We start from the raw sequence: 19,247 nt of genomic DNA, 5'->3' as shown, positions 1-19,247 counted from the left end.
AAAGAAATAAATTTTCAAAGAAAAAAATCATTTTTAACCAAAAAGCTATTTTTCATAAAAAAAGTCGTTTTTTTCAAACAAAATACGTGATATGCCAATGAAATAAATTAATTTTCCATTAAAAAAAAAATTAACATTCAAATTGTTAAGTTTTGAACTATAAAAGTTCCATTTTCAACTCGAAGTGGAATGGTTAGATTTTCATTCGAAAAAATTAAGTTTCAACCAAACTGATAAATTTTCATCTAAAATGATGAATCCTCAACTGGAATAGTTGAATTTTATACCTACAAAAAGATACATTTTTAACCTTTAAGATTAATTTTCTACAACAAAGGACGAATTTTTCATAAATTACATGAATTTAAAAACAAAGTTTCATTATTGAATAAGAAATATCAACTTTCAACCAATTGTTGAATTTTCAAGAAAAAAAGCATATGACTAACAAAAAATGTGAAAAAATGTATATTATAATTTCGAAATATTTTATCTTCGAAAATACTATTTCTGCTCTAAAAACTACTTGAAACACTTTCTTTTTCTCAAATTTCAATGAAGGCACTTTTAAATTATGACGATTTTTGACTTAGAACGAGGATTTTTTTAGCTTCTTTCTTCTACGTCCCAGTTTCAATTATTTAAAAAAATTCCCGTTCGATGTCAATACATCCTTGTTCCAATTGAGATCATATTTCTTTACCAAAACTCCCTGCCGTAAAATAAAAATAATAATCATGTTCGCGCATATGCTCTGCAACTGTAGATAAAGTAGAAGTCACTTTTCTGAATTGGCCAAAATGATTAAAATAATCAAAACTTCAATTTTTCTGCGATCAGAAGTAAATTCCCGGATTTTAAAATAAATTCCCGGAGTGTAAAATAAATTCCCGTCAATTCTACGATTTTTCCCGGTCAACAAATTTCTCGGTTTAGAAAACTGTACTTTTCCAAGGAAATGTTATATTTTTACCGCCACACAAAAAAAAAAATTGATACAAAAACAGACCGAGAGTTTTTTAACTGCGCAATAAATTCAGCGTAGCAGAAAGGCGCAGTACGCGGGTACTCTCATGCAGAGATCGCGGAATATTATGCATTTCAATTGTAAATAGTTCAGACCGTCCTAGATGTTTACGTTTCGATTTCACCGATTTAGTAAAAAGGCTGCCGAGTTAGTAAAAAGGCGATTTGGTCATGAACTGTGACTTTTTTAACTATTAATTATTATTATTAATAGTATTTATAGATTACAAATCGACCCACGCTTTTCGTTACTTAAACAGTTAAACAAGTTGCTTACAGGGGACGCATCGATATACAATCGGGGTAACCAATGTAAGTCACTTGACAAAAATAACCTAACAACTCGCGTTAGAGATGGGGATTCTTCGAGCGTTCAAATAAAAGAATCCTCACATTTCAAGGTCTCTGAAATAGATCAGACTTCACTGTATTTCCAAGAAAATAATACTTAAAAATATTTTAAATTGTAAAACAATTATTTCAGGTAACAATGTAACTGTCGACTGTGATTACGCTGGAGTCCCAGAAGAAGAAATGTTCAAAGCCAAAGTTTTATTTCCAACTGTGGCGTCAGTAATTGGAAGAAGCAGTCGCTATGCAGTTACCATGGACTCTAATTTCTATCAGCTGGGCGGAAATTCTTTGAATTCAATTTATACAGTGACAAAACTCAGAGATCAGGGATACGAAATCGGAATCACTGATTTCATTAGAGCCAAAAATATGGCAGAAGTTTTATCCAGAATGGAACTCAGCTCTGACACAAATTCAGAGGAGTTGCATAACAACAAGAATTATTACTTAGAAATGCTCAACGATTCGCACAAAGATGATGTTGTAGAGTAGGTATTTTTATTTTTACAATAGACTTTCACAAGACGCCTGGGTACCCGGGATCAAGGTTCTCATAAGGGTTATCACAAGGGTTCTCAGAAGTTAAATTGATTCCCAGGATTTAAACCTGATGTATGAATCCAGTCCCTTTTTTACAAGGAATCTACATTATCATTGGAAAATAACAGAAATTCTAAGCGTCTTTCAGACTACATAGAATTACGAATTAAAAAAAATTTTAATTACATTTTTTTAAAAAAGATCTTCTCCTTCGCTTCGCTTGGAATCGAACCACAGAATTTCCGAGTCCCGGTTGGGTGCTTTTCCCTTAAGCTACTTGAGAGATCGAAAGAACAAACCTTTTTCAGAAATACAAGCATTATTTTTCCAGGTGCTACAAGTCAAATTTTTTCAAGGAATCTGGATTATAATCAGCGAATAACAGAAATTCTTAGCGTCTTTTCAAAATAGATGGAGTTATGAATTAAAAATTTGTTTAAATACATTTTTTCTGATAAAAGATCTTCTCCTTCGCTCCTCTGGGAATCAAACCACAGACCTTCCAATTGCGTATATTTATTCAAAATTCTCTAAAAGTTTTTTAACTTTCTCCTGAACAGTGTTTTAGTTTTCTTTGTATTAATAAATTTTTTAGGTATAAAAAAAACCTCACACCTAGGCAATCAATCATGTGAATGGAAGACAAATGTTTTTTTTCTATATATAATATTTTTTCAACTTTTGATTACCACTATTATACAAAACTTTATTTTTCAATTCGAAAAGATCAATTTTAAACCAAAAATCTAAAAAATAAATTTTATATTTAAAAAAACTTAATTTTCAGCAAAGAAAGGGGAATTTTCATATTTTTAAATTATAAGTTTTTTTTAATTATAAATTTTTTTAAGTTCTTAAACCTAAAGGCATATCAATTTTTGGGCAAAATGGAATGAAATGAGAAGTTGCATTTTCATTTAAAAAAATTAATTTTCAATAAAAAAAATCATTTTCAATCAAAGAAATAAATTTTTAACCAAAAAGATGAAATTTCAAAGAAGAAGTTTTATTTTCTACCAATAAAGATCAATTCCTAACACAATACATGAATTTCAAAACAAGTACTCGAATTTCTAAAGATTTTTTGAAGCTAACAGTAAAATTTTCAAATAACAAAAAAATATTCTGTAATTTTCCACAAGAAATTTCCACAGAAGGGAAAAGATAAGCTGTTTGACCAAAATATAATATTTCTTAACTATTCACTTAAAAAAATAAATATTCAACAACAAAATTAATTTGCAGAGAATAAAATAAATTTTTAACAAAATAGTATAATATTAAATCAAACAGATGCATTTCTAGCTCAAAAAAATTAAATTTTATCAAAAAAGATAAATTGTCAAAAAAAATAAAAAGCTAAATTTTCAGTAAAAAATTGTTTAATCAAAGAAATGAATTTTCAACCCTAAAAACTAAATTTTCAACAAAGAACTTTAATTTTCTGCCAGTAAAGATCAATTTCTAACAAAATACATGAATTTTAAAACATTTCTGATTTTTTAAAGACATTTTAAAACTACTAATTGAATTTTCAACTAAAAAAAAAATATTTTTTAACCAAAAATGAAATTTTCAACAAGTTACTTGAATTAAAAAAATGTTAAATAAAATTATGAATATCTAGAAAATATGAAACTCTAATACAATAATTAAATTTTCAACCAAAGAATTGAATTTTTAACACCCAAATCGAATAGTTAATTTTTCTAGCGGAAAAGATTCAAATTTCAACCAAATTTATTAAATAAAAAGGAAAAATATTGCAAAAAAATGAAATTGTTCAATTTTCCATCAGGAAAGTGAATGTCTAACTGAAATTATGTATATTTAACTACAAGAAATATTTGTTAACGAAATAATTAAATTTAAAAGATATCCAAGAAAATTAATTTTCTGCAAAAAAAATTTCAACAAAAAACATGAATTTTAATTTCCAATAACAAAAACAAATGTTTAATCCAGGAAATTAATTTTCAAACAAAAAAGAATAATAAATTCTGAACAAAAAATATTAGATTTTCACCAATAATGATAAATTGTTAACAATATACGCGCATTCTGAACCAAATATATAGCTAAATTTTCAACTGCAGAAGAACAATTTTCTACCAAAACTGGAATGGTGAAGTTTTAGTTAGAAATTAATATCCGTCCAAAAAAAAAAATTTCTAACAAAAAATCTAAATATTCAACGCAAAATGTGATACATAGTTGATCTTTGAACCAAAAAAAGATTTTAATTTCAATCCAAAAACAGTTGAATTCAACCAAAAAAATATCGATTTTCCACAACTTAATTAAATCTTCCAGCAAAAAAGATTGATATTTAATTAAACAATTACAATTTGTAATCAAAAATTTTTAAACTTCTATAAAAATAGATGAATTCTCAACCAAAAAACAAAAAGATAAATTTTTAACAAAACAGTTGAAACTTGGACTTCGTGTAGAAAAACTATTTCTAAAGTTTCTTGGGTTATAGCAATTCTAACATTTATTTTGAGATAGCTTGTTTCCAGTTTTTTTTTCAAAATACAATTTCTTATCACGCCTTGGCTTCCAGGCCTCATGTAGTTATTGCTTTGTACATTTATTGGAATTTCTACAAATTTAAATATATTTGGACGAGCGTTCAGCTAATTTTAGCTACACTACTAAAATTACACCTGAATAGTTGGTACTCACAATTTGCATGGTGCGCTCACCAAGCGCCCGTACGGTTTAACCCAGGCCCCTTTCCCGCTTGGCGGGAAATAGCACAGATACGCATTGGCGGATTTCCTAATATCGTCTCGCGCAAGCGCATCTATCATTCAACGCTCAAGCCGCTCGTCGAATTTAGAGGTAATAGAAGGGAAAGGCGCTTGGTGAAAAGGGTGCTTTGCGATAGGCTACTGTGGATTTCAATTCCATAAAAAAAGTATTTTAAACATTAAAATAATAATTAAAATTTCAGGATGATTACCGAAAGTTTCTATTCGAAAGCAGATTTGGAACAATGGATCCTCTCAGATATTTTAAGAAGCGACTATAGTGAGCTAATGCAAGAAATCTGGGAGCCTTTGGTGGAGAAAAACTTCAGTTTTGTGATTAAATCGACAGAAGATGACAGAATACTCAGTGTGGCCCTCAATTTCGATGCAAGAGACGAGCCGGAAGTAGTAATTGAATCGAAACTTACCGTTATTTTTGAATTTTTGGAATATCTGGAGGGGCCAATCAGGGAGACGAGATTGCCAAAAGGACTGGGAAAAATTTTCCACAGTTTTATGATGGCGACTCACAAAGATCTTAGTGCTGGGGAAAATGTCATTTTAATGAGAGAAATGGAAGAACAGTGTCTAAACGTTGCGAGGCGAAAGGGATTTGCTGGTATATTTACCACTAATACTAGTCCACTTACACAGGCAAGTTATTAATTTAAAACCTTCAAATAAATATACTTAAAAAATTACCATTTTTTATTATATGATTTTTTATCTAAAAGAAATTTGCTTAAATTGTCATAAGCAATATATTTAAACAATTTTTTTAGTATATCAGTTTGTTGAAGAAAAAGATTATTTTGTTTAAAAATGAATGTGCCTTATTATTAGAATGGTACTCATAACGAGAAATTGTTCGTATTTTAAAACCTATAAAAGACTTATAAAGTTATAAATAGTAAGTATCTTGGGTGGACGACTTGACATAGGAGAAAAGTTAATATTGGTATGAAAAAATTTCATTAAAAGATTGAGTTTTACGAAGCGTGATGAACATGTTGAAAATTAATTATTTTTATCTTCTATGTTTCAATTTCCTAACTAAGGAATGCTTCAATTTTTAAAAAATATTTAGAATTCTATCAATGCATCATCCTTGATTAAAATGATTAAAATTTAAAAATCGTGATGGACATTAGGAAAATTAATTATTTTCAACAACTTAGTTTCAAGATCATAATTTAAAAGTGCTTGAATCTTTAAACAAAATTTGGAACTGTTTAAATTTAAAACCTTTCAAGTTTGAATTCATTTTTGTTTAGTTTCCAATTATAATATATATATATTTTTTTTAATTTTCATGGAAATGTCCCGTTGCTTTCCAAATTACGAATTTTGTTTTTTGAAATTAAAAGGATTAAATTTAAATTAAGTATCCAGGAATTTTACTTAAACCTTTTTATATTGAAGTCCTCCAAAATAAATTTTTAAAAATTAATAATTGAGAAAATAATTTCTGAAATTTAGACTTAACAAATCCGAAGATTTAAGGACTAGAAATTGAAAATAAACTATTTTTTATTTTTACATGTTCCAAAATACTGAACAGTTCAAGTTTAACTCACAAAAAACAATTTTGAAAAGGGCTTCAAATTGTGCATTTTCAAACCTGGAATCATATGTAGCAACCTTGTTGTGTATTCTTTTTTTTTTTTATTTAATCTGTTAAAAATGTCAGGCTTTTGGTTTGGGATTATAAAAAAATCATTTAAAATAGAAAAATATTCAATTCGGAGATTGAAGAATAAACGATAATTGGAAATAAATGTTAATAGTTAAACACTTTAAACTTGAAAAGCTAAATATTTTGTTGTCTAAAGTCAAAATAGTTCAAATCGAAATGGTTGAATTTTGTGAGTACAATTAATAATGTCAGGCCTCATAATGCCTATGGGATAAAATATATGGACCAAAGGGTACTTTTTGTCATGCTATTAATTTTCGCAAACGAGAAGAATTCGAATAAATTTATGAAAATTTAAGATAAACTTTTAAAAAAGATAAAAGAAATTGCAAATAATTTTAAAATATAAAAAATTTGATTAAATTCAGTAACTTTGAATTGAGCTTAGAAAAATTCAGGGAAATTAAAAAGAATTTGTTGCAATACCCAAGAATTGAAGGTGAAGTTAAAAGACTCCTGGTTAAGTTAAAAAACAACTGTTAAAAATTTTAAAAATCAATTAAATGAAGTAAAATTAAGTCAATAAGTTAGAAAACTTCAAATAACTTCTAAGAAATTTATACGAATTCAGAGTAAATCAATAAGAATTTAGGTTGAATTTAAAACCCAATTTTAAATCTCTTAAATTATTTCAGTAAAATTTAAGTAAAGAATTCCATAAAATTTATGAAATATCAAACTAAATTTGAAAAACAATCAAGTGAATTCAAAATAATTAAAAAATAGGAACAAGTTTGTTGCAATAAGTGTAATATGTATTTCGAAAAATTTAAGAAAATTTAGAAAAATCTGATGGATTGTCTGAAAATTTAAGGTGAGTTTTACAGACTTCAAGGTGAATTAAACAGACTTTTTAAATATCTATTTAATTGAGTAGAATCAGGTAAATTTACAAGAATTAAAAATGATTTAAAAGAATTCAGAATACATCAATAATAATTCCAAACGAAGAACGAATCAATTGCAAACAAATATTTGAAAATCTCTTGAAATCTTTGAAACTCTACGAAATCCCTTACTTGTCGTGAATAAATTCTTCGTAATCGATTAAAATATTATAAAATCCTGCGAAATTACATGAAATCTGATGATATTTCTTTAAATCCTGGAACGTCTATTAAAAAACTTTGAAGGCTTGTAAAATTGGTTAAATTCCTTCAAATACTCGGAAATCTCCCCTTAGAATCTTTTGAATATCTTACAAACTTTTAGGTTCTATAAAACCGTTTAATATCTTCCGAAATTGTAGGAAATTCTTCACAGCATGCAAATTTTTTCAAATTTCTGAAAGTTATCAAAACCCTTTGGAATCCTTGGAAATTGTTTAAATGTCTTGAAAGTGAATTTTCTTTAAACTATTAAGATAAGGTAATTTTACTGGAAATCGTTTAAAATTATCTGAAATATTTAAAATCCTTTGAAATCTCATTACTGGAATAAATTAATTTTTTTTAATTTTTGTATATAACCTAAATTATTTAAAACCCTTTATTTCAAATTTGTTAAAGATCTTGCAAATTTCAAGGAATTAAAAAAATACCTTAGAATGTTTGAAATCCTTTCATCATTTTATCAATTGATTCTCAGAATCAATGAAATGAAAAGGTTAAATCATTTAAAAATAATGATTGAATTAAGTATGCATGCATAAATTTAGAAGAATTCAAGTAAATGACAAAAAATTCAAATAAGTTCATGAAATTCAAGAGAATTTCAAAGAATGTAGGATAAACTAATATAAATTCAAGGTAAATTCCAGATCTCTTCAAATATTTAAAATCGGACAATATACCTTACTTCTCATGAATGAGTTATTTAAAATCCTATAAAATTCTATGATGATATTTCTTGAATTTCAGAAAAAGGTATTAAAATACATTGAGGGTTTTAATATCCCTTAAAATTATTTAAATTCTCGCAAATCTTATAAAACTTCCTAGAACCTTACCGGTCCTGTAAAATCGTTTTTATCTTCCGAAATTCTAGACAATTCTTCATCCTAAAATATTTCAAACGCCTTAAAACCACTTCAAATTAATGAAATTAATCAAAAATTCCTTGAACCCTAGTTCCCTACAATATTCCCTACAATAGGTATCGACCTGAATTGAGTAGTGATTAACCCATAAGCTAATTTATTGGAAAAAGGTAAATAATATAACCATTTAATTTACAAAATTAACTAAAAAGTGATTTGAGAAACAAGTGAACAATAGTGAGTGTATGGTAGCCATGACTACTTTTTTAAGTTACTTCTTATAGAACTTCCCTGATTTTCTAATTTTTTTAAATTCATGACTATTGGAAGGTTTGATCTTTTTATAAGTTTTTTTTAAAGGTCGATTATGGACCATAGAGACAATAAGGACCAAATCCTAAAAATAGGGTACTTTATGTCTGTAACGTAAAAATTTGAAAAACGATTTAAATTTACTTAAAATAATTCAAATTAATGTTTTGATTTAATTAATTCATTATTACATGTCGCACTAAATGAAGAGTTGACAAAAAGTGGAAAATTTCAGAAAAAAAGTGAAAATATCGAGGATTACTATATAAGAAGATAGTTTTAAACCATACCAATTTGACTGAGCAATTATGTTTGTTTAAGGAATCATGTTTTTTAAATTGCATCAATTATTTGCTCCCTCTTATTTAAAAGTGAACCAAAAGTGTAAAATAAGAAAAAACTATAACTTCCTGGCATTATTCTAAAGAATATTATTATAAATAATTATAAATTGTTTGAACAATCATTTTTGGTAAATTGTTTAAGGAATTTATCTTATCATCCACTTATCAGTAAAATGTAGTATTTTATTTAGTAAAAACAATTTGTATTTTTTTAAAGCGCAAAAAATCCTAATTAGTGTGATAAACTGGCAAAACTCATTTTTTCTTTTCTGGGGATTTTTGAGGTCATATAAAACCAACTTCTGAAGTTGATATTGAAAAAAATAATTTTTAATTTATATTTTCTGGTTAATTGTGAAAAAAAATTTTGAGTTTCAGCTCGATTCACCAACATTGACGCATCTGAATATAATTGATAAGAATGTATTTTTTCTTACGTCTTAAACCTCATGGGGCTTACGGAATAAGGTGGTCCAAATATACATTGTAAATTTTTACATTCTCATCCTAATATGATGGTACTGGTTTTATGTGAAAAATGACTTTCGCGGATACCATCAAATGTCAACGTTTTAAGACCCCCTGTGTCAGAAAAAATATTTTTTACGTCGGTCTCTGTCTGTTGTCGTTTTTATTGTAGTCTGTTAACAAGGCAACATTTGAAGGAATTATTCGATTGGATTGCCCTTTGGCACACTTCATAAGAATATGAAAAGAACGGACGAGTTCGTTAGCGAGCTTTTTTGAAGAGATTATAAAAAGTTAGAGCTTTTTGAAAATTTTTGAGCCCACTTTCTGTAATATTTGAAATTTTTTTCGAGAGCTATTTATAGCACCCAAAAATATGAAAACTTTACCATTTATAAGAATATCTTAATAATATTTTGAATTATGCTAAAAAAATCCACTTTGTGTTCAAATGAAGCAGGATACGAAAAGAGATAGATCGACAAAAATTGTGCACCTAAAAAAGAATAACAAATTTTTAAGGAATTACTTTTTTGCAGGATAAGTAATTTTTGTTTTATTTTTAAAAAACATAATTGAAAATAACGAAATTATAATTGTGTACAACGATAAAAGCTACGAGAATAAGTGAGGCAAAATGTTGTCAACCAAAAAAGATTTACAAATTTTTTACGAAAATTTTTTTGATAGAAAGCGTAGTTTTTATTTTAATTGTAAGAAACGAGGTTAAAAATTAAAAACTTATAAAAAAGGCAATAACAATAATGTTGAAATTTCTCTGCTTATTATGAATTTTAATGATATAGATTTATTGAAAAGATACATGTTTGAGCGCAGCTAAGAATAAAATTTGACGCAAAACAAAAGCAAATATTAAAGTAATCATGATAAATAAAATTTGTACTTTATTTTGCAATATCCAAATACACAATTCTAGGCAGAGGTCCATAAAAAATGCATTATATTTGATATAAAAGTGTTGAGCATAATGTAGAAAATTTGAGATTTTGGGAAAAATCGAGTGCGAAACACGAGATACGTAATGAGAACGTGTTTGCTAAAGCTGAAAGAGCTTTAACAAAAGAGAGTTCACAATCGCAAAAGTACAGTTGTCGATTCGTTGTACTTTAATTCTGAAAGGTCTATGCACGAATGTTGGAGACATGCAAAGACCGAGCGCGAGTATGAGAATGCACGAATGTGAGAAAAATAAAAAGTCGGACCGCGTAGCGCAAGGTAAATACAAAATCGAGCGCGAAGCCAAGCGCTCCAAACGCGCTCAAACTGGCGAGCAAAGCGAACCGCACACGATGAGGACAGCGCAGCAGGAAAATTTTTCTCTCGAAATTCTATGCATATCACCCACAAATGTGTTTGAATCCAGAGAAAAATAAATCCATTTTTTTTTTTTAAAGAAAACGATATTTAGAGGTGGCGCTAACCACATGAAATTTAGCACATATTTGCCATACGAAAAAATACGTTTTTGTAAATTTTATTTATAATCGCAAATATTAGCTGAATCAAGTCCAAACTCAAAATTTGCCATAGAATATGAATGAAATATTACTTCTTAAATATTACTTCCATAAGTATCTTCTATAGGGTACCAAAAAACCCACATAAGTGAAAAAAAGGGTATCGCGAATTTTTCACGCAAATTGTACTTTTTTTTGCAGTTTATAATGCAAATTATCCCAAATACATAAAATGCTACTTCATATTGATAATGAGTCATTTGAAAAACTTTCTCAAACAATTTATTATTGTTTTTTTTTTGCATTTTTCTTGGAATAGAGTTAGAAAAACGGTTTTTCACTAATTTCCCTCTTTTTGTCTAATTTTCAATTAGTGTGATCTAATACTCAAAAATAATTTATTATTGTTGTTTAGGGGTCATGCACATAATAAGTCACTCGTGTTTCCTTTGTTTAAATGAAGACGAGATTCAAATTGTTTGTTACCATTAATTATTACCTCACTCTAATTGAAAATTGTACAAAATGTGGAACATTTTTGCAAAAAGGAAACTTTCGTGCATTATTCAATTTTAATTATATAAAAAATAATACTAAATTGTTTAAACGATCAATTTTGCTAACTTTGAATGATTATTTATCTCACACTAATTGAAAATTGGACAAAAAAAGGAAAATTCGAGGGAAACTTTATGGGAGAAATGCAGTTTTCTAACACTATTTTAAGAGCATATTATTGAAATAAAAATAAATTGTTTCAACGATTATTTTTGTTAACATTGATTATTACATTGCTCCCATTGAAAATTTGACAAAAAGTGGAAATTTTCTTAGAGAACCGCGACTTACGTACCCTATTTTAAGAGAAAATTACAAAAAAGAATAATAAAATACTGGAAAAATTGATTGGTACATCTAGCGATCAGCATAAAGTATCATTTTATGTATTAGAACATTTTTTCTTACAAACAAATTGCAAAAAAATCATAACTGTCACCAAAAACTCGCAAAACCCATTTTTCACTCAAAAGGTTTTCTTAGAAAATGAGGGCAATATTTGAAAAGTAATATTTTATTAATGTTCTATAGCGAATTGTGAAGAGAAAGGTTGAGTTTCAAACTGATTAAAAAAAAATAGACCACCCTATTGCGCAACCTCTGAATATAATTTTGAAAAAAGCACGTTTATTTTTTTTCAGAGTCTAAAAAATTTGGGGCGATATGCATTAAAATTCGTAAAACTGGATAGAAAACAAAATTTTACCTTCAATTTAGTTTGCACTCACGTATATAATATCCACCGCATGGGAAATAAACGTTCTTCCGTTCTTTCAAAAAAGACTGGTTTACGAACTCGACCTTTCTTTTTTGTCCCTACAAATTTATGCCAATGTAAAATCAGACCGACGCGACACTGAGAACACAATGCCACACACAATCCTAAAACCTGTTTTTTCGGATCAAGGGTCTCGAAAAGTAAAAATTTAATTAAATCCGCGATAGTTTCTAACGACCTAGAATTTAGCTATGCATATAGATTTGAAACCTGTGCCCAGATTTAAAATAATATAATGGCCAAAAAATTATGTTTTAAACAACTGCATTGTAAAATATTGTGCAATTATTATAAATAAAACTATCACTCCGAAAATAATTTCAACGTTATCAGCAAATTCCTTAGTTAAAATTCTCTAAATTTTTTTTAGCAATTGCGAACAATCAATTATTTAAACATTTGAAATGTTGTTAAACTTTTTTAGGTTTTTAATTTTTAAAGACGAAAAATGAAAGCAAACCATATACGAAGAGAAGATTAATTATTAATAAACTATTGTTTTTATTAAATACCACATTCCCTCCTTGCTACTGCGGTATCAAGCATACAGATTTCCGATTTGTACATTTTTTATAAACATAAATGAAAGTTTTATCAAATTAACTAAATTTATCGTGGCCGCAATATAACTAAAATGTTGAAACTAAAATTTTATGTATTATAAAGAATGTAAGCCCAAAAAACTGCAAAAAAATTATAATTAACGCCAAAAACTCGCGTAACCCATTTTTTACTTATACATTTTTTTTGGGACCCTATAAAACAGATTTATGGGCATCAAATTAAAAAAGAAAATTTTCATTCGAATTCATTGACTAAGTTTAAAGAGAAATGTTACAAGTATTGGACAAAAACGTATTTTCTTCTGATGGAAAATACGAGTGTATTTTTTATAAATTTAGCTAAGAAATTCTATCGAATTGATCGAATTATTTCCTCGTTCTATAAGAAAAAAGTTGAAAGCAATTTGAAAAATTCAGAAAAAATCTCGACTTTCTAACTTTATTCTGAAAAAATGCTGTAAACATTTAAAAAATTGTTTAAGTAATATACTTGAATAACTAATTATCAGTAGGAAGTAATATTATGTGGAAACGATTGCAAGATCCTAAAAAATAACATTTCCGACACTGCAAAATTTTCACATTAAAAAATGTCTCAATAATAAAATTCTCGAATAATATAATTCCCGAATTAAAAATCCCCAAATAATAGAAGTCCAGAATTACAATATCCCTAAAAAATAAAATTCCCTATTAATGAAATTTCCGACAGCTTATAATATTACCGAATAATAAAATTCTCGACAGAAAATTTCCAAAATATAAAATATCTGAACTAGAAAATTTCCAAATTTAAGCAATCAACAATTTTACTATAAACATGATTTATTTCTTAAAAACACACTAAAAATATATGTGTCAACAAATATTTTTAATTTTTAACGTTTTAAAAATTACGGTTTGAATTTGAAATAACAATACTAGAAAAAACTGTTTATTTTTCGGGACTTTTGAGTCGCCCCTTTAAAATTCGACAATATTAGGTACCAGGCATTTCATTATTCGGGAATTTTTCAATTCGGCAATATTATAAACTGTTCGGGAATTTCATTGTTCGGAAATCTTAAAATTTGAGAATTTTATTATTCGGGAATTATATTAGGGAACTTTATTATTCGGGAACTTCATAGCACCGGGAATTTTATTTTTCAGGATTTTTTGACGTCCCTTTAAAATTCTGCAATATTATGACAATATTAGAAATTATTCGAGAATTTTATTAATCGGGAATTTGTTAATTCGGGAATGTTGTTTTTCGGGATTTTTTAGATGCTGCTTAAAAATTGAGCAAGATTATTAGGAGTCACGAATTTTATTATTGGTAAATTTTATCATTAGAAAAGTTTATTAACATGGAATTTCACAGTTTCGGAAAGTTTATTATGCGGGATTTTTCATTCGTTCTTTTAAAATTCGGTAAAAATTGTATTATACGGGGATTTTTCAATTTGTTAATAATATAAACTGTTTAGGAATTTTATTATTCGGAAATTTTATTATTTGGGATTTTGATTCGCATTTTATGGCTAATTTTAAAGATAAATGTTGACAAAAACGTATTTTTTTTCTCATTGAATAGTAAATACATGTAAACCCCTTCACTGTGCAGACCCAAAATCGTAAAGTGGGTAAAAAAATGGGTTTTCAGTCGCCATATTGGATCAGCAATATTAAATTTTTCATTTCCAATTTCAAATTCATATTCAGCGACCCAAATAACTTCTTAGTACCACTTTTCAACAAAATCCGTGAATTCATCAGGAACTTTCCCATGACGTGTATACACGTTATCCGGCAGTTTAGGGGCTTCCCAGTCCATTACGTGTACACATTTCCTTCCAAGTGAAGGGGTTAGATGTCATCGGGCTTATGGGAGTTCCGGATATCAATTAAAGGAAAACAAAAATAGCATCTAGTTTTTATGAATTCGAAAGATTTGGTAAATTTATTCTTCTTTTTCACATTTACTTGTTTTATGAAGGATATGAATATTATTTAATATTATTCATGAATAGTAAAACAAACTTAATTACTTGTTAAGATCCTATATTACACAGAGTTTAAAATTTGGTTTTAAATAGTTGATTACGTTAAAAGAACAAGGTTCATAGTTCGTAGCACGCCTTTGAAGCATGCATGTATTTTAGGCGGAAAAGTTCAACTTTGTTCATCATAATTCAATGATAGGAAATAATTCCGTTTTTTAACATTTCGCTGCTACAATGTGATTTGTAAATTTTCTCCAATTTCAAAGGAGATAAGGAAAATTTAATTATGGGCAGAATCTTATTTTGAAAAATTCGAGAAAAAAGTTAGAAGCTCTTTAAGAATTATGAAACATTTAAGAAAATTTAATTTTTTCAAAATGCATTGAAAAAGAATATGACGGATTTTGACACAATTCCTTTAATTTTTAAGGAAGTGAAATTTTTTAGGTAAACTGAATTTTGCAAGCTCTCAAAAAAATGAGAAAAATGTTCATGAACAAATTTTCAAGAATTTTTTTGTAATTATTTATAAACGCAAATGTAAGAAAGATAAAGAACATTTTTAATTATTTCCTAACACTTTTAAAAAGTGTATAAAATATTTTGAAACAAAATTTTATAATTTTGCAACATTACATAATTTTAGAAAAATTAATCAACATGGTTCTTTTTAAGCCTTTTTATGCAATTTCGTCGCAAAAAGTTTTTTTCTAAGTTCATGTTGGTTTAAAAACTATACTTTCAAATTTGAGTAAGTTTAAAAGATATTCAGAAATTTATAAGCGGTTAAAAAATAATTAAAACTTGTAAAGATTTTTTTTTAATTTTGGAAGGTTAAAGAAAAATTAAATTTAGAGAAAAAATGTTCTTAGGTTGCTAGGAAAAATTTAAATAATTTTTTATTTCGAAAAATTAATTCTAAAAGATTATTCAAAAACAATTTCGAAACATTTCATAAGATTTAAAAATTTTTCAAAGAACAATCTGAATTTGATTTCATTTAATTTAAATTTATTCTGAAATATTTAGTGGAATTGAAGAGATTCAAAAATTATTTTCAACGTTCAAAGATTTTTAGAAAGGTAGACTTTTAAAGATGCAAAAATAAACTTTAAGAGCTTTAAAACAGTTTCGAAATATTTCAAAATAACAAATTTCCTTAAAATGCTTCTTTAAAATCTTTTAGAATCTTCTCTGACGCATCTCAAACATTCAAAAATCTATCTTTTATTTTATTTTCTTAAGAATCATATTACTATTATGTTTATCTAAATTTAAAAACAACCTGATAATACTATCTTGTTCTCAATTCTCAGAATTTAATTTAAACTTCGAAACAAAGTGGGATGCCTGAAAAATACCGAAAAATAAAATTCCCGACACTGTAAAATTCCCGAATAATAAAATTGCCGGAAAATAAAAATACCGGATTGGAAAAATCCACAATATTAAAATTTGCTAATAATAAAATTGCCGAAAAATAAAAAAACCGAGTTGGAAAATTCCCGAATTATAAAATTGGAAAATTCACGACATTTTATAATATTACCGAATTTGAATATTCCCGAATAATAAAATTCCCGGCAGTTAATAATATTGCTGATTTGGAAAATTCCCGAATAATTAAATTCCCTACAGAGAATAGCCGAATTATAAAATATTCGAATTGAGAAATTCCCGATATTAAAAAATTAAAATTTGTTCATAAATATATTTTATTGAGTAGAAATACAATAATTATTTTTAATGGTTAATTTAGGGAATTTAAAAATTGGGGAATATGCCAATTTGGATATTTAAAAAAAATATTTGTTAGAAAACGACTATTATGTCTTAAAGCATAATAAAAAGAAAGTTACGTAACGGCGGAAAGGGGGGGGGCGTCTAAAAGAAATGTTGTGGTCTTTTACAAGGGGGTAGGGTGTAGGGCTGGGGTAAAAAAGTTCGAAAATAATTGCTTATTTCACAAATTTTGTCAATTTTAGTAGCTAGTTGTTCCTTCTTTAGAAGTTCTCATACTTTCATATAAATATAAATACTTTTGTTATTAAAAAAAAAATTTTAATTTTGTTATCAATGTTATTATTTAATATCCTTATAAAATACTTGTAAAAGCATGCTTGTCGACGACTCTGAATATTTCATTATAAACACTAAATATAATTATAATTAAAATATGTAACCGTAAATGACAGCAAATGACGAAAACACAAAACATACAACTATTATCACTGATGAGACTTTTACCTGTGTATGACTTTATGACGACGATGTGTTGACGTAATTAAGAAACTTGTTCAAAACGTTTCTACGACACTTTTTTTTGGCGGCCGAAATTTACATTTTGTTGACTTTCCGTAAATTGTGTTAAGTTACTAAGTTTATAAAATTTCAAACCTTGGATAAATTTAATTTTTTTCTAATTCGGTCAACTTTAGAATTTGATTTAGAAATTAATTAAATTTATACTAAAGATGACATTTAAAAAAAACTTACAATTATTATTTATAGTCGATAAGTCAGAAGTTCCCAAGCATTGTGAAACTAGTTAAAACAATTTTTTTACTCTCAATCGTTAAAAGTTATTATTTTTCAGGTGAAATAATGGAGTTGATAAATTTAAAGAATAATGTTTCTTGCTTGACATAGTTGATAATTATTTAAACAATTTTCATTTGTTTAAGCAATTTTGCCGTGTGGAATTTAAAGTTATTTTTTTTAGATTAATTATACAATTAGCGAATGTCTAAAGTATTTTTTGTTGATTTAGGATATTTATAAATTGTTAAAAGCATTTTGACTTGTTTAAACATACTTTTTATTAAGTAAATCGTGAAATGTTATCGTATTCTGGAATTTATGTGCTAATGATTGTTAAAAGTGAATTTTTTTTTAAAGACACTTTGCAATTAATTAAACAATTACTACCACTTGCTCCTTTTCATATAAAAGTTGAATCAAATTACAGCTTAAAAAACCAATTAAAAAAAAATAGGGCATAAATTCTGAGATCAGAAAATACTGCATAATAAACAACATAGCGTTACTGATTAGGAAAAAATAGAATTTTCTCCACTTTTCCTGCGAATGTAATACATATACAAGATTAACAAGAGGAAGGAAAGGCTTGAACAAATAAGAAATATTTAAATAATTGTCAAATATCCTTAAAATAATATATTACTTTCAACATTCGATAACTGTGTCTATCATTAAGAAAAATAATATCATTTTAGGATTTACAAAAAATGGTTCAAACAAATGTAAAATGTATAAATAATCACCAAATATCTTAAACAAGAAATACTAATCTTGAAAGTCATCAACTGTATCATTTGTTTCGAAACATAATAATAAAACTGCTGTTTTGTATTTTTGGAAATTATTCCTTAATTATTCCCTAAGAGGTTAATAAACATTAATTTACAAAAGATTAACAAAAAATGCTTCTCTTTTACATTTTTTCGAAAACTAAACTTTAAAAATTTCAAATCTACCCCCCCCCCCCTCCCCGCCCGAAGGGAAGATACGGATTCATCTATTTTAAAAAAAGGAATATCAATTTTCAGAAAACGAACAAATTTGTGGGGTTCTATTGCCCAAAATTCAAAGTCGAATTTTTACACGTATAAATTTATAACACTCTACCATGACACCCTTATGAAAATCTGTTATAGAAAAATCAATATAGATCTATAATGAGTTTCTTATAATGATTTTTTTATAATATTTTCGCGTTTCTAGAAAAATCATAAAAAAACTCAATATATAAAATAATAATGTCAAAGTATTGAAAGAAGTGATGCAATAAATAGAGAAACTTGAAACAAATGATTTATTTATTTACTTGACGTAGAATTTAAAATTATTTCAAAAGACTTAAAAGTTTGTGAATGATGTTAAAGAATTTTGTAGAATCTCTAAAAATGATTATTTCAAAGGATTCTGAAGATTTAAAGCTATTTTAACAGATTCTAAAACATGCAAAGAAATTTCAAACATTTAAGAAGATTTCAAAGAGTTTTTTAAGATTTCTAAACATTTAGAAGTTTTTAAAGGAATTTCACAAGATTTAAGGGATTTTATAGGACTTCCAATTATTTCAAAGGATTTACGAGAGTTTAAAGATTTCAATCTATTTTAACAGATCCCAACAATTTTAAGAGGTTTGACAAACTTCAAGGGCTGGATATTACTTTAAAGAAGTGTCTTTACTGATTTCATCATGTGTTACATAAATATCAGCAGTTTGAAAAATAGGATCGTTTACATAAAAATATATTAAAATATAAACTTTGTTGTTAGATAAAAAGTTAATAAAAAAATTAATGAAAAATGGGCTCTTACAAATCTCTTCAAAAGTGACCTTTCCTTCAAATAATGTTAAAATCAGATAAAATTTGCAAGT

At 26.9% G+C, this 19,247-nt stretch overlaps 1 protein-coding gene across 1 annotated transcript in view; it reads left to right on the top strand.

Moving 5' to 3' along the window:
* Positions 1-19,247, top strand: part of LOC117170871 (surfactin synthase subunit 2) — a 74,569-nt gene that overhangs the window by 53,316 nt on the left and 2,006 nt on the right. The window contains exons 10-11 of the mRNA XM_033357915.1: positions 1,511-1,868; positions 4,880-5,330. Of these exons, the coding sequence (XP_033213806.1) occupies positions 1,511-1,868; positions 4,880-5,330 (809 nt within the window). The remainder of the gene's footprint in view (positions 1-1,510; positions 1,869-4,879; positions 5,331-19,247) is intronic.

The sequence above is a fragment of the Belonocnema kinseyi genome, chromosome 4 (genome assembly GCF_010883055.1).
Source record: "Belonocnema kinseyi isolate 2016_QV_RU_SX_M_011 chromosome 4, B_treatae_v1, whole genome shotgun sequence".
Taxonomy (NCBI): Eukaryota; Metazoa; Arthropoda; class Insecta; order Hymenoptera; family Cynipidae; genus Belonocnema; species Belonocnema kinseyi.
The sequence above is the reverse complement of the archived record's forward strand: the minus strand, read 5'-3'. Positions and strand labels throughout refer to the sequence as shown.